At 35.6% G+C, this 26,900-nt stretch overlaps 1 protein-coding gene across 1 annotated transcript; it reads right to left on the reverse strand.

The window, feature by feature from the left end:
- Positions 1-606: 606 nt before the first annotated feature.
- Positions 607-26,842, reverse strand: LOC123564186 (junctional adhesion molecule B-like). Its single transcript, XM_045357557.2, has 9 exons — positions 26,632-26,842; positions 24,725-24,819; positions 24,123-24,339; positions 8,900-8,994; positions 8,285-8,510; positions 7,197-7,496; positions 5,286-5,365; positions 1,021-1,061; positions 607-814 (listed from the first exon to the last, which is right to left on the reverse strand). Exons 1-9 carry the CDS (start codon positions 26,687-26,689, stop codon positions 652-654), a joined length of 1,275 nt encoding a protein of 424 aa, XP_045213492.2. The 5' UTR covers positions 26,690-26,842; the 3' UTR covers positions 607-651.
- Positions 26,843-26,900: the final 58 nt, after the last annotated feature.

A 26,900-nucleotide genomic window follows, 5' to 3' on the forward strand; every position in this document is an offset into this window, starting at 1 on the left:
CAGGATAGGACAGGAAACCTGGCGACATAACACAGGATAGAACAGGGAACCTGGCGACAAAACACAGGATAGGACAGGAAGCCTGGCGACATAACACAGGATAGAACAAAAACAATAAGTCGCAACACATGAGATGAGAAAAAGCCATGGAGAATAACACAAGATAGGACAGGAAACAATCCGACGCAATACAGGACGGGACAGGAAACAAGCAGACATAACACTCGATAAGGTATGAAACATAATGGCTCGAAACAAAAGGACAGGAAACAATTAAACATAACATTAGATATAGCAGGTGAGAAGCAGAAGTAACACTCAATAGAAAAGGAAACAAATGTATATTACAACCGATAGTATAGGGAACAAGATCACATTGTAAATACGTGCAGAACATCATTAATCTGTACATAGCGACATCGTATAGTTTCGAGTATAAACGAAACTTGGCACGTAATACTGAACTCATACGTATGTTGTAAGTCTTTAAAATTTAAAATAAAAACAAGATACAATTTGATTTCAACTTGATATGCAGTGGCATTGATTTTGCTGATCGGATGAGTGCCGTTACAAAAAACAAAAAAAAACAAAACAAAAAAACGCTGATGGTGTCAATTTCATTTAATGAATAATAAACATATATAGCTTTTATTTTTTGTCTTCCTCCTCTCGTTGTTGAAGAAACCTAATCATAGCTTCGTAGAATTCTTTCTCGGTATCCATCATTTGTCGTCTTTTCCTGTCCGTCAAGATCTGTTCCCGGTAGAACTCCAGTTGAGTCGCCCTCATCATCTCTTCACTTATATTCTCACTGCAAGTAGTAATTTAAAGTAATTGTTTCATTAATAGCTGGTATATTTTGAGTACAAAATGAAGCATGAAAGTCTGTTCTACACCGGTAATAAACTAAAAAAAAAAAAAACAAAAAAAGAAAAAAAACTAGAAATTTGTTTCATTTTACAAAAAAATACACAAAATGATTAAAAACGTTTAAAAAGAAAACTACGTTTCTTTTACCTTGATAACGTGTCGTTTGCATTTTCATTCTCAGTGTTACCCTGAAATAGGAACAGAGTGGACAGTTTGGTATTTTTCTAAGAAATGTCAGTTTAATATTATAGAAATACATGTAGAGTGTTTGGTTATCTACTCTATCAAAGGCATGTCTGCAGCAAGCTTCGCTAGAGTTGTCACAGGAGTGACGAATTATACCCCCACAATACGGCCTTGTCACAGAAGTAAGCCAATGTCAAAGTCGAACCTTAAAAAATAGGGGTCATCTGCTGGTCATGATTAACATCCCTATAATAATTACGTACGTGTCGTGATCCTAGGTTTATGCGTTCTCAAGTTATCATCCGGAAATGACATTTGACCTACTGACCTCAAAATTTATAGGTGTCATCTGCTGGCGATGACCAATCTCTCCATTAACTTTCGTGATCCTAGGCCAAATCATTCTCAAGTTATCATCCAGAAACCTTTTAATTGTTCCGGGTTATTGTGACCTTGACCCTTGGCCTACTGACCTCAAAGTCGAACTTGACCTGTATTTTTTATGTTAAGCTGTATCCCAAAATTTATGATAATTGGCCAAAGCGTTCTCAAGTTATCATCCGGAAACCGTTTAATTGTTCCGGGTCATTCTGACCTTGACCTACGGACCTCAAAGTCGGACTTGGCCTGTATTTTATGATGTTAAACCTGTGTACCAAAAATTATCTAAATTTGTCAAGCTCTTCACGAGTTACTGTCCGGAAACCATGAAAACCAACGGACTGACTGACCGACCGACAGGCTCACTCCTAAATACCGCCCTCTCCTCCAAACTTCGTTTTGTGGGGGCATGAATATGTGCTTTATTTTCTGAAAGTAAAGCGTTGGGATTATATACCAAAAATAGTTGTTTTTTTTCGAGTTAACTGTTATAATGTGTACACTAATATCTCGTTTGTAAGTAGTTACTGTGTGAACCAACGTTGCCATAACGCTACTATCATATTTAAAGCCAAGTGGTGATATTAACCGTATATTTAATAGTCTTCTACTTTTTTACTTAGCGTAGTTCTAATCACCAGTAAAGTCCTTATTACCCGACTCCGGTCCTCATAGTTAGGGTCATTCACTGGCCCATAGTTCAATATATATTTGCTTGGCAAATTAGATGAAAAGATTGAAATTTATGTCTGACGTTCTGTACTTAAACACTTAGTGAATGACATGCTAGTCAATAAGTATATGATGTTATTAGATCGCATATTTTCCATATTTTCAATGTCACCGGTCTCCGATACTTGAGGGCAATTAGCTCCCTTCTGTATTATTTGATATTGTAGAAAGACATTCAAGAAAAAACACAAGAATGACTGTAAGCAAAAATATTTTAAAATAACCAGCGCAATAGCATCAAAGCCTGCGTTTGAAATAGATGTATGCTAAAAACAGTTATACAATTATTGTGTTAGACAATTGTCTCTTCCTTGGCTTTAAGTTTGGATACCCGTGAAGTTTGACGTAGCTGGATCGATTAGCTTTAGTTGCAATTTAAAGCCTCCTCACACAGGAGAATTCATAATAAACGCAGCCTGGCGAATTGGGTAAATTGTAAACTCTGACGAATTTCGACCGAATCTGTTTGAAAATTTGTTACATTGTTTGAAATAAAACGAAAGGTAAACGTATGTGAACTATTTGTTGCGAATGATTTACGAAGTGTGACGTTTGGTTACTGTTATTCGCTGTTGGGTCGCGCAAACAATCTTTGTTCTTTCCATTAGCGATTAGGAGCGCAAACATGTGAACCTAAGCGCAACTTTGCGCGTGCTTGCGCATGCTTCCGAAGCCGTCCTAAGCTTTCCAAAAGGGTATTCCCGTATCCGACCATTACCAGACGCTATACTAGACTGGTGAAAACCAGGTGGGTCAATTTGCACTCTAACTTTCTCCAACTCGACATCACGTCGTATTGCTGTTTTACTGCTGTATGATTTTTAACTTTTTTGAAGTTCTGCAAGTCCAAAAGTATACCAAGGGGTAGAGGAAAAGGATCTAGAGCGAGGAAGGTTGCTGCTGTAGAGCCAGAGAAACCCGAGAAACCAGAGGTGCAGTCTGATGAGCAGCGTGGTCACCCTGAAGATCTATAATAATGCATCAGAATTCCTGGAGATGGTGCAGGATGGTTCCACTGTATTTTGGGAAAGGACTGTTGGTCTTGAAATCCAATGGAACCATCCTGCACCATCTCCAGGAATTCTGATGCATTATAAATCTTGGCATCTCCATTTGAACCATATCCTGAAAGTACAGAAGGATAAGAAATTGCCAGTATACATTGAAAATAGCAATAAATATATTTAATTCATATAATTACAAATGTAGTAAAATTTATGTGAGCCGTGCCATGGGAAAACCAACATAGTGGGTTTGCGACCAGCATGGATCCAGACCAGCCTGCGCATCCGCGCAGTCTGGTCAGGCTCCATGCTGTTCGCTTTTAAAGCCTATTGGAATTGGAGAAACTGTTAGCGAACAGCATGGATCCTGACCAGACTGCGCGGATGCGCAGGCTGGTCTGGATCCTTGCTGGTCGCATACCCACTATGTTGGTTTTCCCATGGCACGGCTCATGTGGACTTATACTCACCACCCAGGTCACACTTCACCAACTTGTAGTCTGAGTCGACAATGGCCAGATGATGCTGAAGAAACTTTTATGATTATGATATAAGGAACCAGAGCTGGCAGGCTTTCTGATGGCTATGTGTTTGCCATCAATGGCAGCAACACAAATAGGGAAGTTCCATTTCTTGAGGAAACCATTAACCAGTTGTTTCCATTCTTCAGGTGTGGAGGGGGCTGGCATAACCTCATCAACATATTTCTCACATAAAGCATGACATACTTCTCTGACCACTACAGAGAGGGTATTCTCAGCGACCCGCCAGGAGTACTGCATGTCTGAGTACTTGGCATCAGAAATCAGGTGGCGTAGACTGGCAGCTAACTTGAGGCCTGCATACAGGGACCCCCTGTACCAGAAGCGATGACGGACCTTCTTGAATATTTCATCATACATTTCAGTTGGCATGCAGAGGAATTTCTTGAAGGTTCTAGGATCATCTGTTCTGAGCTTAACCATGAGCTCGATCATAGATGCCAATTTGGCGCCGAATCTCGGGATGCAGCCATGGTCTTCACCAGATGCAACGTGCTCTGGCTCCTCTTCTCCACCTCAATCGGCCTCTGATAAACTGGTGGCTGTTAAGTTCTTGGTGGAAGACTTCTTGGTAGGCCATAGCAGCCACATATTGCAGTATCAGGCGTTGTATATATGTGTACACAAAACTGTTGAGGTACTCAAAACTACTCAAGAAATTTAGAGGCGTTATGATTCGCGTGAATTCGCATGTCGTAGTTACCCTTCGTAATGATTCGTATGCAAGCGTGCCGTTCGTTTCCTGAACATTTATTAATCGTTACAATTTGCTTTCATTCGTCATGAAATTCGGATTCAATTAGCTACAATACGTAATCATTCCCTATTATTTCGTACAACTTCGCAAACTATCGCAAAGATTCGTCATGGGGTCGTCCTCGATCGCTTGATATACAAATTAGCTGATCACGACCTAATAACTTGCGACCTCTAACGCCAGTTGACGAACGCTATGCGAAGACTTTCCGACTTGTTAACGTATTGAAACGAATTTTAACGAATGAGAGACGAAACTTTTAATCGCCACAATTTTTTTAACATGCTCAAACGCATCCATACGAACACCACCAACGTTGTAAAATGCACATATACTAATGGGAACGGATTTGGCTAAAGTCCTATTCGCCTGTACACGCAAGTTGACGTTGGTTTTTTTTCGCCTATGTGTGAGGAGGCTTTTCCCTGCGAATCGGTTTATCCGAGTTGCCATTTAGCTTTGACGTTTCACTTACCTGGTTCGGTTTACCCGACTTGCCATTTAGCTTTGACGTTCACTTACCTGGTTCGGTTTACCCGAGTTGCCATTTAGCTGTGACGTTTCACTTACCTGGTTCGGTTTATCCGGCTTGCCATTTAGCTGTGACGTTTCACTTACCTGGTTCGGTTTATCCGACTTGCCATTTAGCTATGACGTTTCACTTACTTGGTTCGGTTTCCCCAAGTTGACATTTAGCTGTGACGTTTCACTTACCTGGTTCGGTTTACCCGAGTTGCCATTTAGCTGTGACGTTTCACTTACCTCGTTCGGTTTACCTGAATTGCCATTTAGCTGTGACGTTTCTCTTACCTGGTTCGGTTTATCCGAGTTGCCATTTAGCTGTGTTGTAGCTGCTGGTATAGACGTTGTTGCTACTGGAGTTGACTTAACTGAAAATATAAATATTGTTAGAAAAGAAAGTCGTTTTTAACCGGTTTCATACAATTCGTCAGTGTATCAGTCATAGAAAAAAACACGATACGATTAGCAGCATTTAACTGTTAACCCAGAGCTGTAACTATGTTATACTAGAACTAAATCTTTTAAACAAGAGGCCAAATGAGCCTAAGTCGCTCACTATAGAAGGAGCTTTTGACTTTGTAAGTTTTCAGATGATGTTTACACTTTTCTATGAGTAATTTTTTTTCAGAATATTTCAGCATTGTTGAGATAGAATGATTTAGCCTAGATTAAATCTTACGATCTATACCAAAAAGGAAAGTGTATAAAGTTGTTAGTACAAATCTCACATACTTGGTGTTTTGGACAGTTTATCTTAAAATCTAGTATTTTAAAGACAGTTTTACACTTTTTAGCACTTAAGCCGATGACTTACATTTGACCAGGCCTATAAAGGTCAGGTCATCAAAGGATTTAAATAGATTAAGAGAAATAAATAAATCAAATTTAATATCCGACTATTTGGAACTTGCATTTCTTTGTTGTTTATCAAACATAATATCTTAGTAAATATTCTCAAGGTTGAAGCTTCAACAAATTGTAAGATTCTCTAATTCAATTAAAGGGGAAACTCTTTTCTAAAGACAATCAAACCAGGAATTACAATGTATTGGAGAAAAATGCCAAAAAAACCCAGCTAATTAAACACGAATGTATTGTATGTTTAGATGATTGTCTATTAATGTCTGTGATTATTATAAGAACACATACTGCTACTTACGCTTCTTGATTATTAAAGACATAAAACTGATATAAACCTAATTAGTACTGGGTATTTTGAAATATATAGTGCAACGCACAAGATTATAAAACATTTACGTTTTCTTGAGATGATAACACAGCCCTAGCCCCTTCAAATAAAGAATTAAAATGTCATAATCGTCCTAAACAATTTGGTTCCATAGCATTTTGTTAGAAAGAAATTAATCTAACTATACATTTTATGAAATATGTAATATAAGCCGCGCCATGAGAAAACCAACACAGTGGGTTTGCGACCAGCATGGATCAAGACCAGCCTGTGCATCCGCGCAGTCTGGTCAAGATCCATGCTGTTCGCTTTCAAAGTCTATTGCAATTAGAGAAACTGTTAGCGAACAGCATGGATCCTGACCAGACTGCGCGGATGCGCAGGCTGGTCTGGATCCATGCTGGTCGCAAACCCACTTTGTTTGTTTTCTCATGGCACGGCTCAATTATCATTTAAAGATAATTCTATATGTAGCTCTGCTTGTCACTAATAGGGGTGAAGTGAAATTATTTGAACAAACTTGAAAGAAAACCTTATAAGGATACCAAGTTTGGTGAAGTCACGTTACATTTCTCATGAGAAGAAGTTTGAAAGTATTTTCTTCTATTTTAACTGTGACAGGCCATAAAAAAGCAGAACCATTGTTCGAACGCATTTGAGAGGACATTACAAGGATCTACAAACCAAATTTGTTGAATATCTATCAAGTGGTGAAGGAGAAAATTTGCTAAAAAGGGGCCAAGCTGCATCATTTGAACAGACATGATGGATGTCCATGCTAGAAAGTTGTTGATCAAGTTTGGTATAATGCTGACAATTAGTTTCAGAGGATAAGATATTTAAGTAAAAATGTTGACGTAGGACGACGGACGTCGAAAGATGGGCCATCCATCTATACTAATACCTACCTGAAAGAAAGTTTAGGTGAGATAAAAAAACCAGTAAAAACATATGTGTGGTACATTACACATAATTAAAAAGTACAAGACAATTTCATCGAGGCGACTTACTTCTTAACACTTGCACTTTGATGCTTCCGATATTTAAATCTGAACTTCGGCACACATATATCCCGGCGTCATCCATTCGGCTGTTTGATATTTCTAAGTTACTTGTGTATGACCGTGTATGTAACTCTTGCCAGCTTATTATCGATAATCTACCATTCCAGAATGAATTTGAGCTCCTGATTTTTTGACCATTAAAAAACCAGTCGACATGAGTAGGTGCTGTGTGACCACCACCTGTCTTGCATGTTAAATTGATGTTGCCATACTGTGGTACAAATTTTGTGCCCGTAATGTTTAGGTCTGAAACAAAAATGTGTTTGCAATTAAAAAAACAAGGCTGAAATGGTCCTGCCTGAAGTCCTACAAGTAGAAATAGAATGAAATAAAATATTATATGCGAAGAAAGAAAATAAAGTCATGCGGAACTTAGGATGATTTGTGGTAATACTTATAGTTTATTAGCTTTGTATCGGGAAATATGCATGAGTTCTTCAGCGGAAATATTGCGCGACTTTAGGAGCGCAATATTCTTCCGCTGGAGAACGAGTGCATATTCCCCGATGCAAAGATAATAACCTTTTTATTACATACGCATCTACACGTATAAATATTATGTAAATATCAAAAATATGTTCAACAGCCTGAATAGGATTGACAACACTGAACTAAATAGAAAAAATAGTGCAGCAACACACACTTAATTACGTCACGCACCCGATATGAAATTCAGGCATCAGTGTATTGAAAATATTGACGTTTCCGGTACCAGTGTAACTTCACGGGGAATAGAAATGTGTATGTAATAATGATCTGTTATTGCGTATTGCTGGTAGAACGAGCCACGTATTCAAAGCTTATATTGATCTATACACCTAATCTATACACTGGTGATTGAACTCGACATATAAATGCACATGGTGGAGATTACTTTACACGATATTTCGATTAAATTATGCACGCACTAGCTGTCACAAACGTCATGATTGTTCCGCAGTCTGAGGTTTAAAATGTTTCAGTCCTCGGGTGTAAGTTGATAGCAATAAAACCGTTCTTAACAAACACAAAATATATGATTATACGAGTTTTACCTGCTTGTTGCGTTACTTCTGTTACTTCTAGTGTAACGATTTTCACCATGGAAGGAGTTTTTGCGCTTATTTCGCACGTGTATTTTCCTGCGTCACTGTTTTTTGCGCTTTTTATAATCAAGTCCCAGTCTGGTCCGTTAGCAGATACAGCAAGTCTTTCATCTGCCACATAAACGAATTGACCAACTGTTAACGGAAAGTCGGTGCCTACCTTTCTCCAGCCAACCTGAATACAGTTATCTATAGTCATTACGTAATATAAATGTCTAGTATAACATATGCATCTACTAATACTGAACATTAAACTGATGATATTTTTACTTATTCTTTAAAAACAAAGAAGAATCATCACAATTGTCAAGTTACTGTTACACGTTTACCTAGAACATGTAAGCTATTATAGAACAGTGTATTGCAGCATTATTTTTCGTAACAGGAATCTCCTATCTTATAGTCCATGAAAATCATTCTTGACTTAGTTTCTATTGTAACTAGAAATAAAATTAAAATTAAAAAAGAAAAGAAAAAGGAAATTACATCACATTTTAAAATAACTGATGTTCTATATATATTTTCAATATTTTCATTTTTAAACTTTGGCTTATAAAACATTACCGTTCTTGTTCCTAGCTCTTTCATGGAGCAAGGCAGGACTGCAGTCTGACCCTCTTTTACGCTGATATGTTCTTGTTCAACTGTTGACTCCAGTGCTACAATTAATCAAACACATTCGAACAAACCCTACACGATCTTGGGATACTGTTTGCACAACTTTATGCAAAATAATTGTTTGATATTTCAATATAGTATATCTTTTTAATTTCCTGTCAGTTATAATTATCAGCAGTGAAAGATCGCATTATATGTATCATCAAATAATAAATTCATATTTGAGCTTTTAAAATCAGTTTTTTTTTTTGCACGTGAAAGAAGAATACACATGCATATATTTATGATAAAAAATAAAAAAAAATGTAAAAACCACCCGGTCATGTTCAAAATGCTACTTGTTGACATCAAAAATCGTTAGGTGAGTGTTTTCCCCAGTTAACGTAACAATGACAAGTTTATATCAGTTTTAGGTCAAGGGTTAAAATACATATTTCATATTTATAAAAAATATTAAAGCCATCACATGTGTTTGAAATGTAAAGTTTTTATTTTTGAAAAAAAAAGAAAAAGACTTGATATTTTTTTAAATAAGATTAAGCTCATATGACGCATTGAATGAGGAAGCTGGGAAAGAATGTTTTCTAAAATGTTTATAATTTTGGGAGATGAATCCCTCTTTATTCCCAGACGAATTAGATTTATGCTTGTGTTACTTTTAACAAATTCTCACATCTTTAAATTTATGTTTAAGTACATTGTTTTAAATTTCTTTTTGATATTCTCGCAACTAACTTGCACCAGTCACAATCAATTACTACCCTACTCATTATATCATATTTATTGTATCTTGTGTTTACGTTTGTCATGTATCTTAGCAACTGTCATGTCACGTGCAAAAACTACAATTCATTAAACATTAAAATGTTTCCTTTCAAGACAGAAAAAAAGTAATTATACTGAAACATTTGAGTTAGTTGAAGAAAAAAAAAAACATGGGCTGTTCTTATAACATGTATGTCCCTCCGTGGAGGGTTGTCCCATTTTCGGTCCATGATTACTATGAACTTGACCTTTGACCTACAAGCCCCCAAAACAATAGGGGTCATTTACCTTATAAGTCTTATCATGCTGACAAGTTTGAAAGTTTAGTCAATAATAATAATAATAATAATGATAATAATAATAACATCTTTATTTATAGAAGGTAGCATATGAAGATATAGATCAGTACAATGTACAAATGATACATCTTAATTTTAATTGTGGCAACAACAACAACAACCAAATACAATTTAAACTATCACATAACCTAATCGACATCACATTCATTCTTCGACAAATACCTCTTAAATAGATATTGCCTTTCAGTATCCATTTATACAATTTTCATTTAGGCAATCACTTAGTGACAATATATACATGCATAATTATATTATAACGGCATAGTTATAATTCAGCTGACATAAACAAAGTTGTTCTTAAGTTATTGAGCGGAATCTGTTTCAAACTTCAGGCACCTGCGACCTTTACCGTTGACATAATTCCAAAAGTATAGGACTTATTTACTTTATTAGTCTAATCATTTACTAAGCCTGGAGGGTCTGGATCTAGTAGTTCTCAAGTTATTGGGACGAAACAGTTTTTTACATTGAGGCCCCTGTAACCTTAACCTTAAATCTACAGACCCTAAAAGCTAAAAGAGTCATTTGCTTTATAAGCCCAAGTATGGTACCAAGTTAGAAGGTTCTGGGTCATGTAATTATCTAGATATTGGGCGGAAACCATTCGCTTTACAGGCCGACGAACAGACGGACCGACCGACAGACTGACCAACGCGACCGACAGCTGAAACCAATATACCCCTACTTCTTCGAAGGAAGTGACATAAAAAGAACCTCACAATTTCTTATCCACTTTATGACATTCAAGTTAAATTCCAAACTATTCAAATTCAACAAAACGCTTGCTTTAACGAAAACACAAGCAATAAATTAGAAACAAATATATACCTATGTTTTAACTCTTCACATGCACCAAAAAAGTACATAATTTAAACGAAAAAAAAAAAAAAAAAAAAAAAAAAAAAAAGATAAAAAAAAAACCCACACAACATTCAATGCATGAAATTGTAGTATTTGTTTAAAATTTAGCAAAGAGCAGTTTTATATTTTATATTTACCACGACAGACTGGCACAGTCCAGAAGCACGATATACACAATACACCAAAAAACAACATATCCAACTGTAAAAATCCTCTATATTGCTAAAGCTATACCACCAAGTGCTAGTCAAAATATTTCCACTGTCAGATTGTTTAATATTTGTGACGGCGAGTGGAGATATTGCCCATATGAAAAATTATCTTAATATTTCCTGGGATCGCGACTACACTAACTGTGTGTGTGTGATGAGAGAATGTTACAGGGATTTTGTGCACGCAGAATGAGAGGTACTGTTTACCACTTGAGACACAGCTGATACATGTACATACTTTAGTTATGTCACCGATGCTTTTGTACTTTCAATAATGGAACGGTCTATTTAGGTCAATACAATTTATTTGGGATTATGATTAATTTTAGCAACACAAACATGCATCGCCTTAATAACCGTGATAGTAAATGTAAATACAAGTAATGATATATTTGCATTTCTATGTCCGACAAAGTCGCTATATTTAGTTTTAAAAATTCATTCCATAAATTTTCGTTTTTAAAGGGTCGTCTTGTGTTCATCTGAATGAACGTTTTGATCATTTATCTTCTATGACAACCTTGTTTTGAGACAAAAATCAAACAAGGCGTTGGTGGGGATTTAATATATGGAAAATGTTGGATTGCAGTATAAATAAAAATGTATAATAAGGTTATTCTTTCATATTGTGGATGTTTTCTCGCAATGTCCTCTTTAACCATGTGAAGTTACAATAAAATCACTATAACTGTCAGTCTTCCGTGCGTTGTTTGCATAACAAATGCATTACCTCTTGCCAAAACTATGACGCTTTACCAAACAGTTTGAATATTCCTGTGCAATTTAAAATTTAGGCTGTATTTCTGAGACTTTTCGGTCGATATACCAGGGAAAAGTCTGTTTGATTCAAAGTATTATCAAACACTTGCATTTATTACTATCATTCCAAGTTTACGGAGATAGCCGAGCTCACCGCAACCATAAACTACACGATACATAAATATTTACACAAATTCGGAGTCCCAAGATTCGTGTTTTATAAACCAATCTCTCCAATATGTTCAAAAACCTGTCCGCCATTACTCGATTAGACAGATGGCTCCCACGCTGGTTCCTTTACTTTAGTTAGGCCTATAAGAAAAACTGGTTTTCTGTAATAGTCCCAATTTCATTTGTATAGTACCAGTAACATATCTGCATAAAAATACCAAGTTTCAGCTTGATCAAATCAGTTTTCAAGGTTTTATGGCATTTTCAGTAGCGCGTGTCTCTGTGCCAATTTTCCTTCAAAATTGATGTCGCGACATAATTTTTAACCAGTTCTTCTAGTCTGAGCTGACTTTTGCCCTATTTTAGAAATTTTCACAATGATTTGCAAGCAAATTACAAACTAAGACTTTGAAATATACCAGATGTCCCCACTGAAAGCAATAAATAGGCAAAATTTATTGTGTAAATGTGCATTTTTAAAACAAAATACACTCAAAACAGTGAAAATGTGATTTTTATTTTGCTTTTTATCAATTTTTATTGCAAATTTCAATGAACTGTTCATTTTTTTTACAATATTTGACTAAACTAGTCCATTTATGTCAATATCTGGACAAATCTCAATTTTTGCCCACATTTTCTTAATTTTTTTTTGAAATGTAACGAAAGTTTTTTTGTGGAACAGTATAATAATTTCAGCCAATTAAAAGTTATGTATTCATTTCTGTCCAGTCCAGCTGTTTTGATTGGTTGGAGCATTATAAAGTTGCAACTTTTATTTGTTATTTGTTATTATATAGGTCAAAGTTGGCTTAGTCAACTAGACCGAAAAATTTCAACACTCAATGCTTACGTGGATTTCAGGAAAAGCTACGACTATAAGCTTAGCGATATGGGAGCTGATAGAAAATTGTTTAAATGGATAATTGTACATCAGCCTATGTCAACTCCAGTTTCTTTTGTAAATGATCATGCTTTGCAACTACAAGCATCTGGGCTTGGTATCGATATAGATAATAATGATATGCATTTTAATTTACACTGCGATATTGTGCTTCTGTTTGAAAACAAGACCGATTCACAATCTATGTTCATACCTTGCATCGATGGTGGCAAAGAAACTAACGCATTTTGGACAATAAAATGTTAGTAGTACTTAATGGTGAAACAAATTTAGAAAAAGTAGGTAGATCTAGTTATGTTTATTTAGGTTTACTGTTAGAAAAGATTCTTAATTAAACAGTCACACTGGTTAGAAAGACTTGCAAGCAAAGTTCTTGGTTTGTTAACGTATTGGTGAAATGCCGTACAATGAGATGAGTTCACTGCGTTGTTTTTCTCAATGGTGCGGTAAGTCATTTCATACGGAACAGCCATTTGAGGTACACAGAAATTTCTGACTGAATAGTGATAATAAACAGTATAAAGCTATTGTAAGTTTCTTAAGATATATTGATTCTATTGTATGCACATTATAGACTGATGTTTGTAAATAACTGACACTCGACAACTAATATGTTACTATGAACGTAAAATCATAGTTTGTTAGTTTCTTGTTATATCAAATCTTCTATAATTGTTTTCAAATATATTTGTCAAACATATGAATATTTGGTTAACTTAGCAAATTTATCAATGAGTCAATTGTTTTTATTACCTCAATTTATAGCTCTTTCTGTATAATATCATGTGCACTACTGAAACTATTGCTTTTCTTACCATACAGTTATATATTCTCTACCTGTACATCCGCTTTATTTATTTTTAAAATATAACAACTCGGAGTTCGAGTACTTGAATACCTCGCGACACTTAAAGACTGGTGTTGTGATTGTTAATAAAATATCAATATATGAAGATCATTTGGAAGCAAAGAATGCAACTAAGGAAAAATAATAAGACTTGATTATGATGTGTTTGGCAGTGTGTGCTTGTAATCCACAGACATAGCTGGTGAAAATACAGATATCACTGAATTTAAATGGAATGTACTTACACATGACTATAATAAAAATACGAAATAACGTTAAAACCATGAAATGCACATAACTGCACCTCACATGTTGTGTAGGAAAAAATAAAGGCCGTCGTAATGTTTAACCCTAGCTGCTTTATATGGCAGGTTGCGGCATTTTGAGTAGATTTAACAGACAGTAATTATAATCTAGATGAAGTAAAACGCAAATCGCTGACCTCGAGACTGAACTATAACGAAAAGATACTCGAAACAAATCTTGGAGCCGTAACTTTTGTCGGCTGGACACCCATTTACACAGTATTAATCATTAAATGGTATTTGTTACTTTTGAAAATACTGACTACCATTAATCTGTTGAACTTTGGTTTGTGTAGACTACACTTGCACTCCATGTATTACTAAAATGGCATTTATACGAAATTGATAAAATTAGCAACCTAAACGTTAAATGGAAAACATTCCGTCGAAAGTACTGTTATTACAATTATAGCGTTTGCTAATATAAAATAATAACGACCATTACACTGTCATATACAACATTCATATACATCTAACGACAAATTACTACCATTGAAAGAGAATTAAACTACCAGTGTTCACTGGCGTAGGAGAGATTGGGGCACTGGGCAAGCTGGAGGGGGTGCAGACAAACCAAACAACCAAACCCGTAGAGGGCAGCAGGGATGACCAGGTGAGGGTACAAAACTTCACATTTTGATTATAAATATTGATGGAAAATTAAAAAAAAATAATCGGGTTGGTAGGCATGACTGGGTGGAGGAGTGAGGTGGGGGAACGGTAGAATTTTGCATGTTGATAAATATTCGTGGAAGGTTTGAAAAAAAAATTAAAAAACGGAATGAAAAAAAAATTGTTTGGGAGGGGGGGGGGGAGGGATGGATTTGACCAAGGCAAGGTGGTGACCAGGTGTGGATACACAACTTCACATGTTTATAATAAATGTTCATGGAAAAGAATGAAAGAAGTTTAATGAAATTCTACCAATTGGTTGGTTTGTTATGTACAAATCTGTGGATTTTTAAACAATTAAAGGGCAATAACTCTAAAGTTAGTAAAGAGATCCGGACGAAACTATGTGTGTTCAACTACATTTTGGTGATCTAAATTCAGTTTATGTTTCATAGTTCTAGGTCAAATACATCACAAGTTATGAAGCAGAAATTGCCGTATTTATAGTACCCTATATAGTTAACACAAGAAAATTCTAAGGGCCATAACTCTGGTGTTACTTGGGCAATCTGACTGAAACTTGACGGGCCGCATAACCTCATAGTGTTGAACATGTTTATGAAGTTTTATTTAAATATTCCCAACCACTTCGTAGATATGGCTACGGACGTGTAATTTTCTTTAAATCAAGGGCAATAACTCTAAGGAAAATTGACCATAAAAAACATGACGGGCATCATCGAAGTATATTGGTTCATATTTATTTCAAGTTTCATGAAATTCTACCAGCTTGTTCCTGAGAAATGACTGCAGACGTGGATTTTGCATTAAATCAAGGACAATAACTCTAATGGACATTGACCAATCAAAAAAAAAACTTGACGGGCATCATCGGAGTATGTTGGTTCATGTTTATTTCAAGTTTTATGAAATTCTACCTGCTAGTTACTGAGAAATGGCTGCGGACGGACGGACGGACGGACGCACGGACGGACAACGCCATTTCAATACCCCTTCCCGATTTCACCGGCGGGGGATAATGAAAAATATTGGGAAAGTTTACGTAGAGGTCAAATACCCATAGTGAACTGGAGGAATATAAACACTGACAATATTATACCAAACTCGTACATTAACCTTTATGACTTCAAAGATATTAAATCGCTGTCCAAGTACATACATACTGCAAGAAATAACGAAACTTTATACAACAGTTATTTTGGCTGGAAAACGAAATATGATTTTAGAGAACATTGTGTAACATGCGCGATTTGTCATGCACTAAATGACAGAACCACTAAGGCACAGGTATACCATTACCTTGACGGATGGGTCAGAGACGATTCTTGCCCAAAAATACAAAAATCGGTAAAATTGGTTAAAGGGTAAGGAATGCCTGACAACAAGTTATTTAACATGAAAGCCAGCCTAAGACTTAACACAGGGTAGGAAGGAAACAATCAGACACAAAATAGGATAGGACAGGAGACCTGGCGGCGTAACACAGGATAGAACAGGAAACAATAAGACGCAACACTGGAGACGACAGGAAGCCATGGGAATAACACAGGATAGGACAGGAAACAATCCGACGCAATACAGGACATGACAGGAAACAAGACAGGTATGAAACATGTGGCTGTAACAACCGATGGGGCAGGAAACAAAGGGACAGGAAAGAAGTAAACGTAACATTAGATAGAAAAGGAAACAGATAGATGTAACAACCGATAGAATAGGAAACAAGATCATATTGTAAATACGTAATCTGTATATAGCGTATAGTTACGAGTATAAACGGAACTTGGTACATAATACTGAACTCATACGTATGTTGTAAGTCTTTAACATTTCAAATAAAAACAAGATACAATTTGATTACAAATTGATATATAGTGGCATTTATTGTGCTGATCTGATGATTGCACAGTGCATTTGACTGTAACCATCTAACATACCGTACGTTTAGAAATCTTGAAGTATTTGGCAAACATGAAAATTGGCAGAGAAAAACACTGATGTTGTCAATTTTATTCAAAGAATAATGAACATATATAGCTTTTATTGTGTGTCTTCCTTCTCTCGTTGTTGAAGAAACCTAATCATCATGTAGAATTCTTTCTCGGTATCCATCATTTGTGGTCTTTTCCTGTCCATCAAGATCTGTTCTCTTTAGAACTCCAGTTGTGTCGCCCACATCAACTCTTCTCATTTATCCTTACTGCAAGTAGTAGATATAGTTTAAGGTAATTGTATAATTGATAGTTGGTGTGCTTTGAGTACAAATGACTTACATTTGTTCTGTTCTTTTGAACAGGCTGGTAGAGGTCTTCTTGCATTTCTCTGTTGTTTATCAAACATAATATCTTAGTAAATATTCACAAGTTTGAAGCTTCAACAAATTGTCAGTTTCTTTGATGCTATTAAGGGTGGGGGCACTCTTTTCTAAAGACCATCTAACCAGCAGGAAATACAATGTATATCTTTGCTTCTAAACACTGTAGAAAAATGAAAAAAAAAATGTCTATTTAGCATGAATGTATCGCAGTTTAGATGATTGTCTATGAATATCTGTGATTAATATAAGTACACGTACTGCTTTATTAAAACTGCTACTTCTGTAAATATGTAAATTATTAAAGACATAAAACTGTTATAAAACCTAATCAGTCTTGGATATTTTGAAATATATAATGCAACGCACAAGATTATAGAACATTTACTTATTCTTGACATGATAATACAACAATATCCCCTTCAAATAAAGAATTAAAATGTCATAATCGTCTTAAACCGTACTTGACCAGTTAGTTTGGTTCCATTGCATTTCATTAGAAAGGAATTAATTAAAAAAAAAAAAAAAAAAAAAAAAAAAAAAACTGGAAGTTCATATGCGTGATACATTACACATAATTGTGCAATGCATTTTCATAAAATATTTTTATGAATATTTTTTTTTTATATTATTTTCATAAAATATTTTTAAAGATATATTCTATATTATTTTTTATAAAATAAAATAAATATGTTTTAGTATTTCACATTGATTGTATATCTTAAAACACTAACTAGTGACTTTCACTACAATGTATTAAATCCGGTTACAAATAAAAAATTATATCAAACACACAATAATTCAATCTCAAGCAACTAATTGATCAGCCTACTCATTTTACCGAACATTCCGAATCTCTGATTGATCTTATTTTTGTTTCCAATAAGAGTAAGGTTCTCCATTCTGTCTTTGGTGAAAACTTTCTTGAACAAGAACAAAGATATCACACACCTGTATTTGTATTTCTTAAATTTCAAAAACTAAAACGACACTGCTTTAACAGACTTGTCTGGGAATACGACCGCTGGGACTATGATAGCTTGCGAGATTCTTTTAAAATCATCCATTGTATAACTGCATTGATATAGATATAAAAATATGCCAATAATATTGTTTCAAATATTTCAGAACTAGCAAAACACAATATTCCTCATAAGACTATTAAAATAAGACCCCTTTATGTATCATGGATGACAAATGACATAAGGAGAAACATTCGTAAGCGCAAACGACTATATAGAAAGGCCAGAAGAACGCCATCACAACATCATTGGCCTACAGTCCGAAACGAGGCCAAATCGAACTACTTTCTTAACCTTTCTGACAACTCAAACGTGGTTCTTCATCGTCAAAGGACTGGTGGAAAACTCTTTAATCATTTATTTCTAAACCAGATAAGAATACCATTCCCCCATTTCAGTATTCTAATACAAATTAAACAACATACTCTGACCTTGATAAGGCAAATCTTCTTAACGATAACTTCGTACAGCAGACGAACTTTGACGACAACAATAGAGAGGCACCTGACCATGCCCTGCTCATTGACCTTTCTATCTGATCTAATACTACATCCTGTCGAAATCGAAGATGTCCTCAAATCATTACAAGTTGACAAGGCAGCAGGACCGGACCTCTACGTGAAATTTCTCATGAGCTCTCCTTCCCTCTTTGTAGACTAATACACCTTTACAAACTCGTACAATGCCGTCTGTTTGGAAAGAGGCCCATGCAGCTGTTATTTACAAGAAAGGCGATGCATAACTTCCAAGTAACTATCGGCCAATTTCTCTTAAATACAACTAAAAAGGTGTTCGAACGTCTGGTATTTAAGAGTGTCTTTAATCAACTTCAAGATGTTAACTTTCTAACTACAGCCCAGTCTGGTTTTATTCCAGGTGATTTTACTGTCAATCAACTGGTCTTATTTACGACACACTTTGCAAAACTCTTGACGATGGGCTGGAAGTAGTTCTGTCGTTTTATTTGACAAAAGTAAAGTCTTTGACAAAGTATGGTACAAATGTCTTCTATCTAAACTGGATCATATAAGTATTATTATTATTATTATACCAGATTTATATAGCGCCCTTTTCATGATAAACACGTTCAAAGGCGCTTTACAGCAACTGCAGCCACACAGGGCGCGAAATCATCCTCTACTAGTACAGACACAGAGCGATCTGACCAGAGGGACAGAGTGAGACAAAGCCCCCACAGAGAGATCAGAAATCAGATACAGGCTTGTCCGGCTAACTTAGCCTAGCTCGTTGCGAATAGACAGCCTGGTTCTTTAACGTGCCCAGTGTATAGCACTGATACACGCAAGGATTGCCTGGGTTCCTGACCAGTACACCTCTAGCTGGGTGGGAAACACTGAAAAGCGTTTCTGAAAATTCCCGAGTAGCTGCCGGGGATCGAACCCCGACCTCAGGATTGGAAGGCCAGTGTGCAAACCACTGAGCTATCCTTCCATAAGTATTACTGGATCTTTGCTCTCTTGGTTTCAGAGTTATCTCTCTGACAGATGTCATCTGGTTATACTTCCAGGCACCCAGTCATCATGGGCTCATTTCAAAGCAGGTGTTCTACAGGGGTCAATCTTTGGACGTCTGCTATTTCTCATCTTTATTAATGACATTGTACATGAAATAAGATCTTGTATAAATCTCTTTGCAGATGACACTAGCCTCTATGTAATAGGAGAACAACCCGACTAAGTCGCACACTTCTCAAGTCTGATATCCAGACAATCTCGTCCTGGGCCGAAAAATGGTTAGTGATCCACCGAAATCTGAATCTCTTCTTGTAACCAGTAAATGACATTCAAGCCATCAAAATCTGAATCTCTTCTTGTGAATAGAAAATGTGTAAACATCCACCTCTACAAATGTTCACACAACAAATAACATAAGCACCTCGGTTTTGTTAAACTTTCTAGTGATTGTACATGGCACAAACATATCGAATACATCACAAATAAGACAAAGAAACGTGTTAATATCATGCGCAAATTAAAGTACTATTTAGATTTTAAATCCCTAGAAATTACCATCACGTCATTCATTCGACCGATATTAGAGTATGCGTATGCTGACGTTGTTTGGAGTAATTGTGCTCAGTACGAATTCGAACAACTTGACAAAATACAAAACGAGTGTGCACGCATTGCCTCTGGAGCAACAAAGCTCATTTCATTGGAAAATTTACATCAGGAAATCAATTGGAAACCTCTATCGGACAGAAGATATAAGCATAAACTTGTTTTATTTTATAAGGCAAATCAAATACTTGATTATCTTTTATCTTTGATTCTCGAAGCTAGCAACTCACGATACCCACTGAGAAATTCTTACGACATACATATTATATACGCGAAATCTGCTTTACATTACAACTCCTTTTTGCCTTCAGACATTCGCGACTGGAACCAACTACCAGTAGATGTTCTCAATTGCTCAATTCTGTCGATCTTTTACAGTCGAATAAACATAAACAAAACAAAAATACCACAAAATTATTACGTTGGTAGCAGAAAACTCAAACTTCTGCACACACGACTTCGCATTAAATGTAGTCCTCCCAACAAACACCTGTTTATGAAAAATATTTCTCCCTCTCCCTTATGGACGTGTGGAATATTTGAATCAAACTTTCGTTTCTTTTTCGAATGTAGATTTTACACTGCCTTTCACAATGTCTTTCTACATAATCTACAACATTATGAGATTCACCTTAACACAGTGCTCCTTGGAAACTCACCCCTTACCGACCAAGAGAATACTATAGTATTCGTGGATGTTCAGAATTACATATCTGAGAGTAAGAGATTTCATGATACCTTTCTTTTTCTTTCGAGATGATATTCCCCTCTACCTTTCTCTGTCCTTCCACTTTCTAATTACGTTACTGAATGCTGTTGTATATTCTCTATATCTATGCTTTTAATTGTCACTATCATTTTATAACATACAGAGACATGTATAAGAGTATTTCCCACTCCGAGTATAACATAACGCTCTCCTATATTTACATACAAACCGTATTGTCCGTTTAAGGAGAAGAATTCTATAAGACATTGTCTTTCATTCTTATCCTTTCCTTAACAACATGTTAACTTGTTGTTGTAATTGTACAAATCTGTAATGTACTCTTGGGAATAAATATACTAAAACACTACAAACATCTCATAAACGATAACAAGATAATTAAAAGAAAATTCTAAATGTAGCTCTGCCTGTCCCTAATAAGATTTAAGGGAACTCATTTGAATAAACGTGGAAGAGAACCTTATAAGGATACACAGACCAAGTTTGGTGAAGATACGTTACATTTCTCATGAGAAGATGTAGTTTATTAGTTCTTGTTTTTCTATTTTTCACTGTAGCAGACCATAAAAAACCCAGACCGGATTGTTCGAACGAATTGGAGAGGACCTTACATTAGGGCGCAACAAACCAAATTTGGTGAATATCTATCAAGCAACAATAAGTTGCTTAAAGATTTCTTGTGCTCCCCGAAGGACGAGCATATAGTTGCAACTTTGTCCGTCCTTCCGTCCGTCTCTCCGTCCGTCTGTCACACTATTGTCCGGAGTATAACTTGAAAAGTATTAGTGGCATTTGATTGAAACTTCACATAATCATAGAGGCCATTGTAGCCTGGGAATCTAGTCTGACAATTTCTAACTTCTTCTCTACCTGCAAATTGACAGCCGGAGAATCCTGTTATCCGATCGCAGCGCCACCTATATTACACACGAAATATGCGGGTGTATAATAATGAACGATAACTTCTGAAAGCAATAATCCATGGCTAAAAATAGAAACGGAATTCTCATGGAAAAGACTAATCGGAGACGTGTACTTACGAAGATTTCCAGGCCATATATAAATACCAGTTTTTACCTCCCATTGCTTTTCCAGCAAGTTGTAACAACTTTAAAATATGTCAGAATAAACTTAAATGTGCGTCACAGCTATCCAATGGTAAGATGTTATACTGATTCAGACATAGTGATCTACGAAAATTGCCGAATTTTCGGCAGCATTGCCTCGTTTTCGTTTTAAGCAAGCGCAAATTTGATCACATATTAATTAGACTATTTATAGAAAGTCGATAACCATCAGTGACATGGAAACTCCTTCAGATTTCTCCAGGCGTTTATTTAATATCAGAAACTCGATGAATGCCAATTAACACTAATTAGCGCAAATTTAGGATCTTTGATGCATAGATATTAGGTATGATTTCTTCAGCCAAAGCACGAATATTATCAACGGCTTCCCAGGCTAAGGTCATTGAGACAGAGTGCAGTGTTAAAGAACCATAACTCTACCTTACCTAGTTTTTGAATTATCTCCAACTATCAAGTAAGGCTGCTTGTCCGGAGCATTTCTTGAAAGGTATTAAATGCGTTTTATTGAAACTTCATAAAGTGATAGAGACTATTGAAGAAAAGTACAGTGTTAAAGAACCATAACTCTGCTTTACCTAGTTTTTGAATAATCTCCCTTTAGTATACAAAATAAGGCTTTTCCGGAGTATAACTTGAAAAGTATTAACGGCATTTCATTGAAACTTCACAAAATGATAGAAGCCATTGAGATAATGTGCAGTGTCAAAGAATCATACCTCTACTTTACCTAGTTTTTTAATTATCTTCCTTTATTATACAAAACAAGGCTTGTCCGGAGCATTACTTGAAAAGTATTAATGACATTTCATTGAAACTTCACAAAATGATAGAGGCCATTGCCGGAAAGTGCAGTGTCAAAGAACAATAACTCTACCTTACCTAGTCTTTGAATTATAACTCTACCTTACTTAGTCTTTGAATTATCTCCCTCTATTCAATTTTCTTCCTTTTATTATCTCCATTTTTTTTTGGTTTCTAATATGTTAATCCCCATATTGGGACAAGCACATGCATCTGGGAGCATCATTCGATTTTACCGATTCCTTGTCTATTTTTAACTTTAGCAGCCCCTAAAAGGAGCCAAGCTGAATCATTTGAACAGACTTGATGGATGTCCATGCCAGAATGTTATTGATCAGGTTTGGTATAATTCTGACGAGTAGTTTCAGAGGATAAGATATTTAAGTAAAAATGTTGACCGAGGACGACGGACATCGTAGGATGGACCATCCTCCTATATTAATAACTACCTGAACAAAGTTCAGGTGAGACAAAAATAAAAGAAAAATCATATTCGTGATAAATTACACATAATTGTACAAGGCATTTGCATCGAGGCGACTTACTTCTTAACACATGCACTTTGATTCTTCCAATATTTAAATCTGAACTTCGGCCAAATATTTCCCGGCGTCCTCCTTTCGGCTGCTTGTTATTTCTAAGTTGTTTTGTATGACCATGTATGTAAATCTTGCTTATTATCGATAATCTACCATTCCAGAATAGATTTGAGCTGCTGATTTTTTTTTTACCAATTAAAAACCAGCCCACATGAGTAGGTGCTGTTTGACCACCACCTGTCTTGCATGTTAAGTTAATGCTGCCATACTGTGGTACATATTGTGTGCCCGAAATGCTTAGTTGTGAAACAAATGTATTTGCAATGCTTTACAACGAGACTGAAATGGTCCTGCTTGGGAACCTACAGGTAAAAATACAAGCTGGTCTGTGTTAAGACCCTGTGTGTTAGTTCACAGGAGATAACTCCTGAGGCTATTCAAATTTTGTATAATTATGTCCCACTGCCAAGAAAGATTTGTCAGAATATATAAGAGAAATTATAAAAAAAAATAAAAATAGATATTGACCTATACACCTAATATGTGTATTGGTGGTTGAACTCCACATATAAATCCATATGGTGGAGATTACTTTACATCATATTTCGATTAAATTATACACGCACTAGCTGTCACAAATGTCATGATTGTTCCGTAGACCGAAGTTTAAAATGTTTCATTCCTCAAATGGCTGTGTAGGCAGTGTGCTAGCTGATAGCAATAAAACTGTTCTTTATAAAATTCTTATTCACAACACAAACTATGATTATATGCGTTTTACCTGCTTGCTGCGTTACTTCTAGTGTAACGATTTTCACTATGGAAGGGGTTTTTGCGCTTTTTTCGCAAGTATATTTTCCTGCGTCACTGTTTTTGACGTTGTTTATCATCAAGTCCCAGTCTGGTCCGTTAGCAGATACAGCAAATCTCACATCTCCCACATACACGTATTGACCAATTGTTAACGGAAAGTCGGAGCCTACCTTTCTCCAGACAACCTGAATACAGTTATTTATACTCGTTACTTTATCTAAATTTCTAGTATAACATATGCATCAACTAGTACTGATTCATTATACTGCTGATATATTTACTTATTCTTTAAAAAGCAAAGAAGAATCATCACAATTGTCAAGTTAGTGTTACACGCTTATATCTGTGTTTTGCAGCTTTTGCAGCGTTATTTTTCCCAATAAGAATCTTCTATCTTATAGCCCACGTAAATCATTCTTGGCTTAGTTTTTTCTATTATAATTAGGCAAAAAATTACATTCGTAATATGTATGAACTAAAACTAAAAAAGAAAAGAAAAAGAAAATTACACCACGTCTTAAAAGAACATATATCTTTTCATCTCAACAATTTTGATGTATAAAACTTTACCATTCTTGTTCCTAGCTCTTTCACGGTGCAAAGCAGGACTGCAGTCTGACCTTCTTTTACGCTGACATGTTCTTGTTCAACTGTTGACTCCAGTGCTACAATTGATTAAAAACATTGGAACAAACTATACACGATCTTGGGATACTGTTGACATAGAACATTAAGATTACACGACACGGAAACTTTATGCAAAATAAACATAATAATTGTTTGATATTTGAATTCAGTATATCGTTTCAATTTCCTGTCAGATATATTTATCCACAGTGAAAGATCGCATTATATGTATCAAATAAAAATATATATATATTTGAACTTTTAAATAATGTTTTGCATATGATAGAGAAAGATACATGAATATATTTATGATGAAAATAAAAACATGTAAAAACAACCCCGTTATTTCGCTACTTAGTGTGTCCACAATGCTACTCCTCGTTGACATCAAGAATCATTAGGTGAGTGTTTTCCCCAGTAATCTTATCATTGACAAGTTTATACCAGTTTTAAGACAAAGGTTAAAATACACATTTATAAAAAATGTTAAAGCCATCTCATGTGTTTGAAATGTAAAGATTTTATTTTTGAAGAAAAAAAGAAAAAGAATATAGACTTGGTATTATTGAAATAAGATTGAGCCAATATGAAGTATTGAATTAGGATGCTAGGAAAGAATGTTTCCTGAATATATTTATGTGTAAATACATTGATTTAAATTTCTTTTTGTTATTCTCGCAACTAACTTGCATTTATCACTATCAATTACTACCCTAAACACTATTCATTATATCAATATATCTTGTATTTACGTTTGTCATGTATCTTAGCCAATGCCATGTCACGTGCAAAAACTACAGTTCATTAAAACATTTAAAAAAAGTTTCTTTAAGATAGAAACAAATTATTATATTGAACGTTTGAGTTAGTTGAAGAAGAAAAATAATTAAGCAAGGGCTGTTTATAACATGTCTGCCCCTCCATGGTGGGTTGTCCCATTTTCTGTCTATGATCACTATGAACTTGACTTTTGACCTACTAGCTCCCAAAACATTAGTGGTCATTTACGTTATAAGTCCAATCATGCTGCCAACTTTGAAAGTTGAGTCAAGTTTTTCTTAAGTCATCGAGCGGAATCAGTTTCAAAGTTCAGGTCCCTGTGACCTTCACCTTTGACATAACCCCAAAAATATAGGAGTTATTTACTTTATAAGTCCAGTCATTTTACTAAGTCTGAAGGTTTTGGATCAAGTAATTCTCAAGTTATTGGGTGGAAACCGTTTTCAGTGTTCAAGCCCCTGTAACCTTAATCTACTGACTCTAAAAGCTAAAAGAGACATTTGCTTTATAAGCCCAAGTATGGTACGAAGTTCGAAGGTTCTAGGTCATGTAGTTCTCAAGTTATTGGGTGGAAACCGTTTTCAATGTTCAGGCCCCTGTAACCTTAACCTTTAATTTACTGACCCTAAGAGCTAAAAGAGTCATTTGCTGTATAAGCCCAAGTACGGTACGAAGTTCGAAGGTTCTGGGTCATGTAGTTCTCTAGATATTGGGCGGAAACCGTTCGCTTTAACGGCCGACGGACGGACGGACCGACAGACTGAAAGCAATATACCCCCACTTCTTCGAAGGAGGGGACATAAAAACAACCTCACAATTTCTTATCCACTTTATGACATTCAAGTTAAATTCCAAACTATTCAAATACTACAAAAGTCTGCTTCAAGGAAAACCGAGCAATAGATAGGAAACAAGTATATAGCCTACCTATATTCTATATCCTCACATGGACCAATATAATTCAAACGAAAGAAATGAAAGACAGAAAAAAAAACGCACAGCATTCAATGCATGAAATTGTAGTATTTGTTTAAAATTTAGCAAAGAGCAGTTTTATATTCTATATTTACCACCACAGACTGGCATAATCCAGATGCACGATATGAACAACACACCAAAGAACAACATATCCAACTGTAAAAAATCCTCTTTTGCTAAAGATATACCACTAAGTACTAGTCAAAATAATTGGACGATCAGATTGTTTAATATTTGTGACGGCGTTTAATATTCACTAGGATCGCGACTACACTAACTGTGTGATGAGAGAATGTTACAATAATTTTGTGCAAGCAGAATGAGAGGTACTGTTTACCACTTGATGCTTTTGTACTTTCAA

The sequence above is a fragment of the Mercenaria mercenaria genome, chromosome 2 (assembly GCF_021730395.1).
Source record: "Mercenaria mercenaria strain notata chromosome 2, MADL_Memer_1, whole genome shotgun sequence".
In the NCBI taxonomy this organism is placed as follows: domain Eukaryota; kingdom Metazoa; phylum Mollusca; class Bivalvia; order Venerida; family Veneridae; genus Mercenaria; species Mercenaria mercenaria.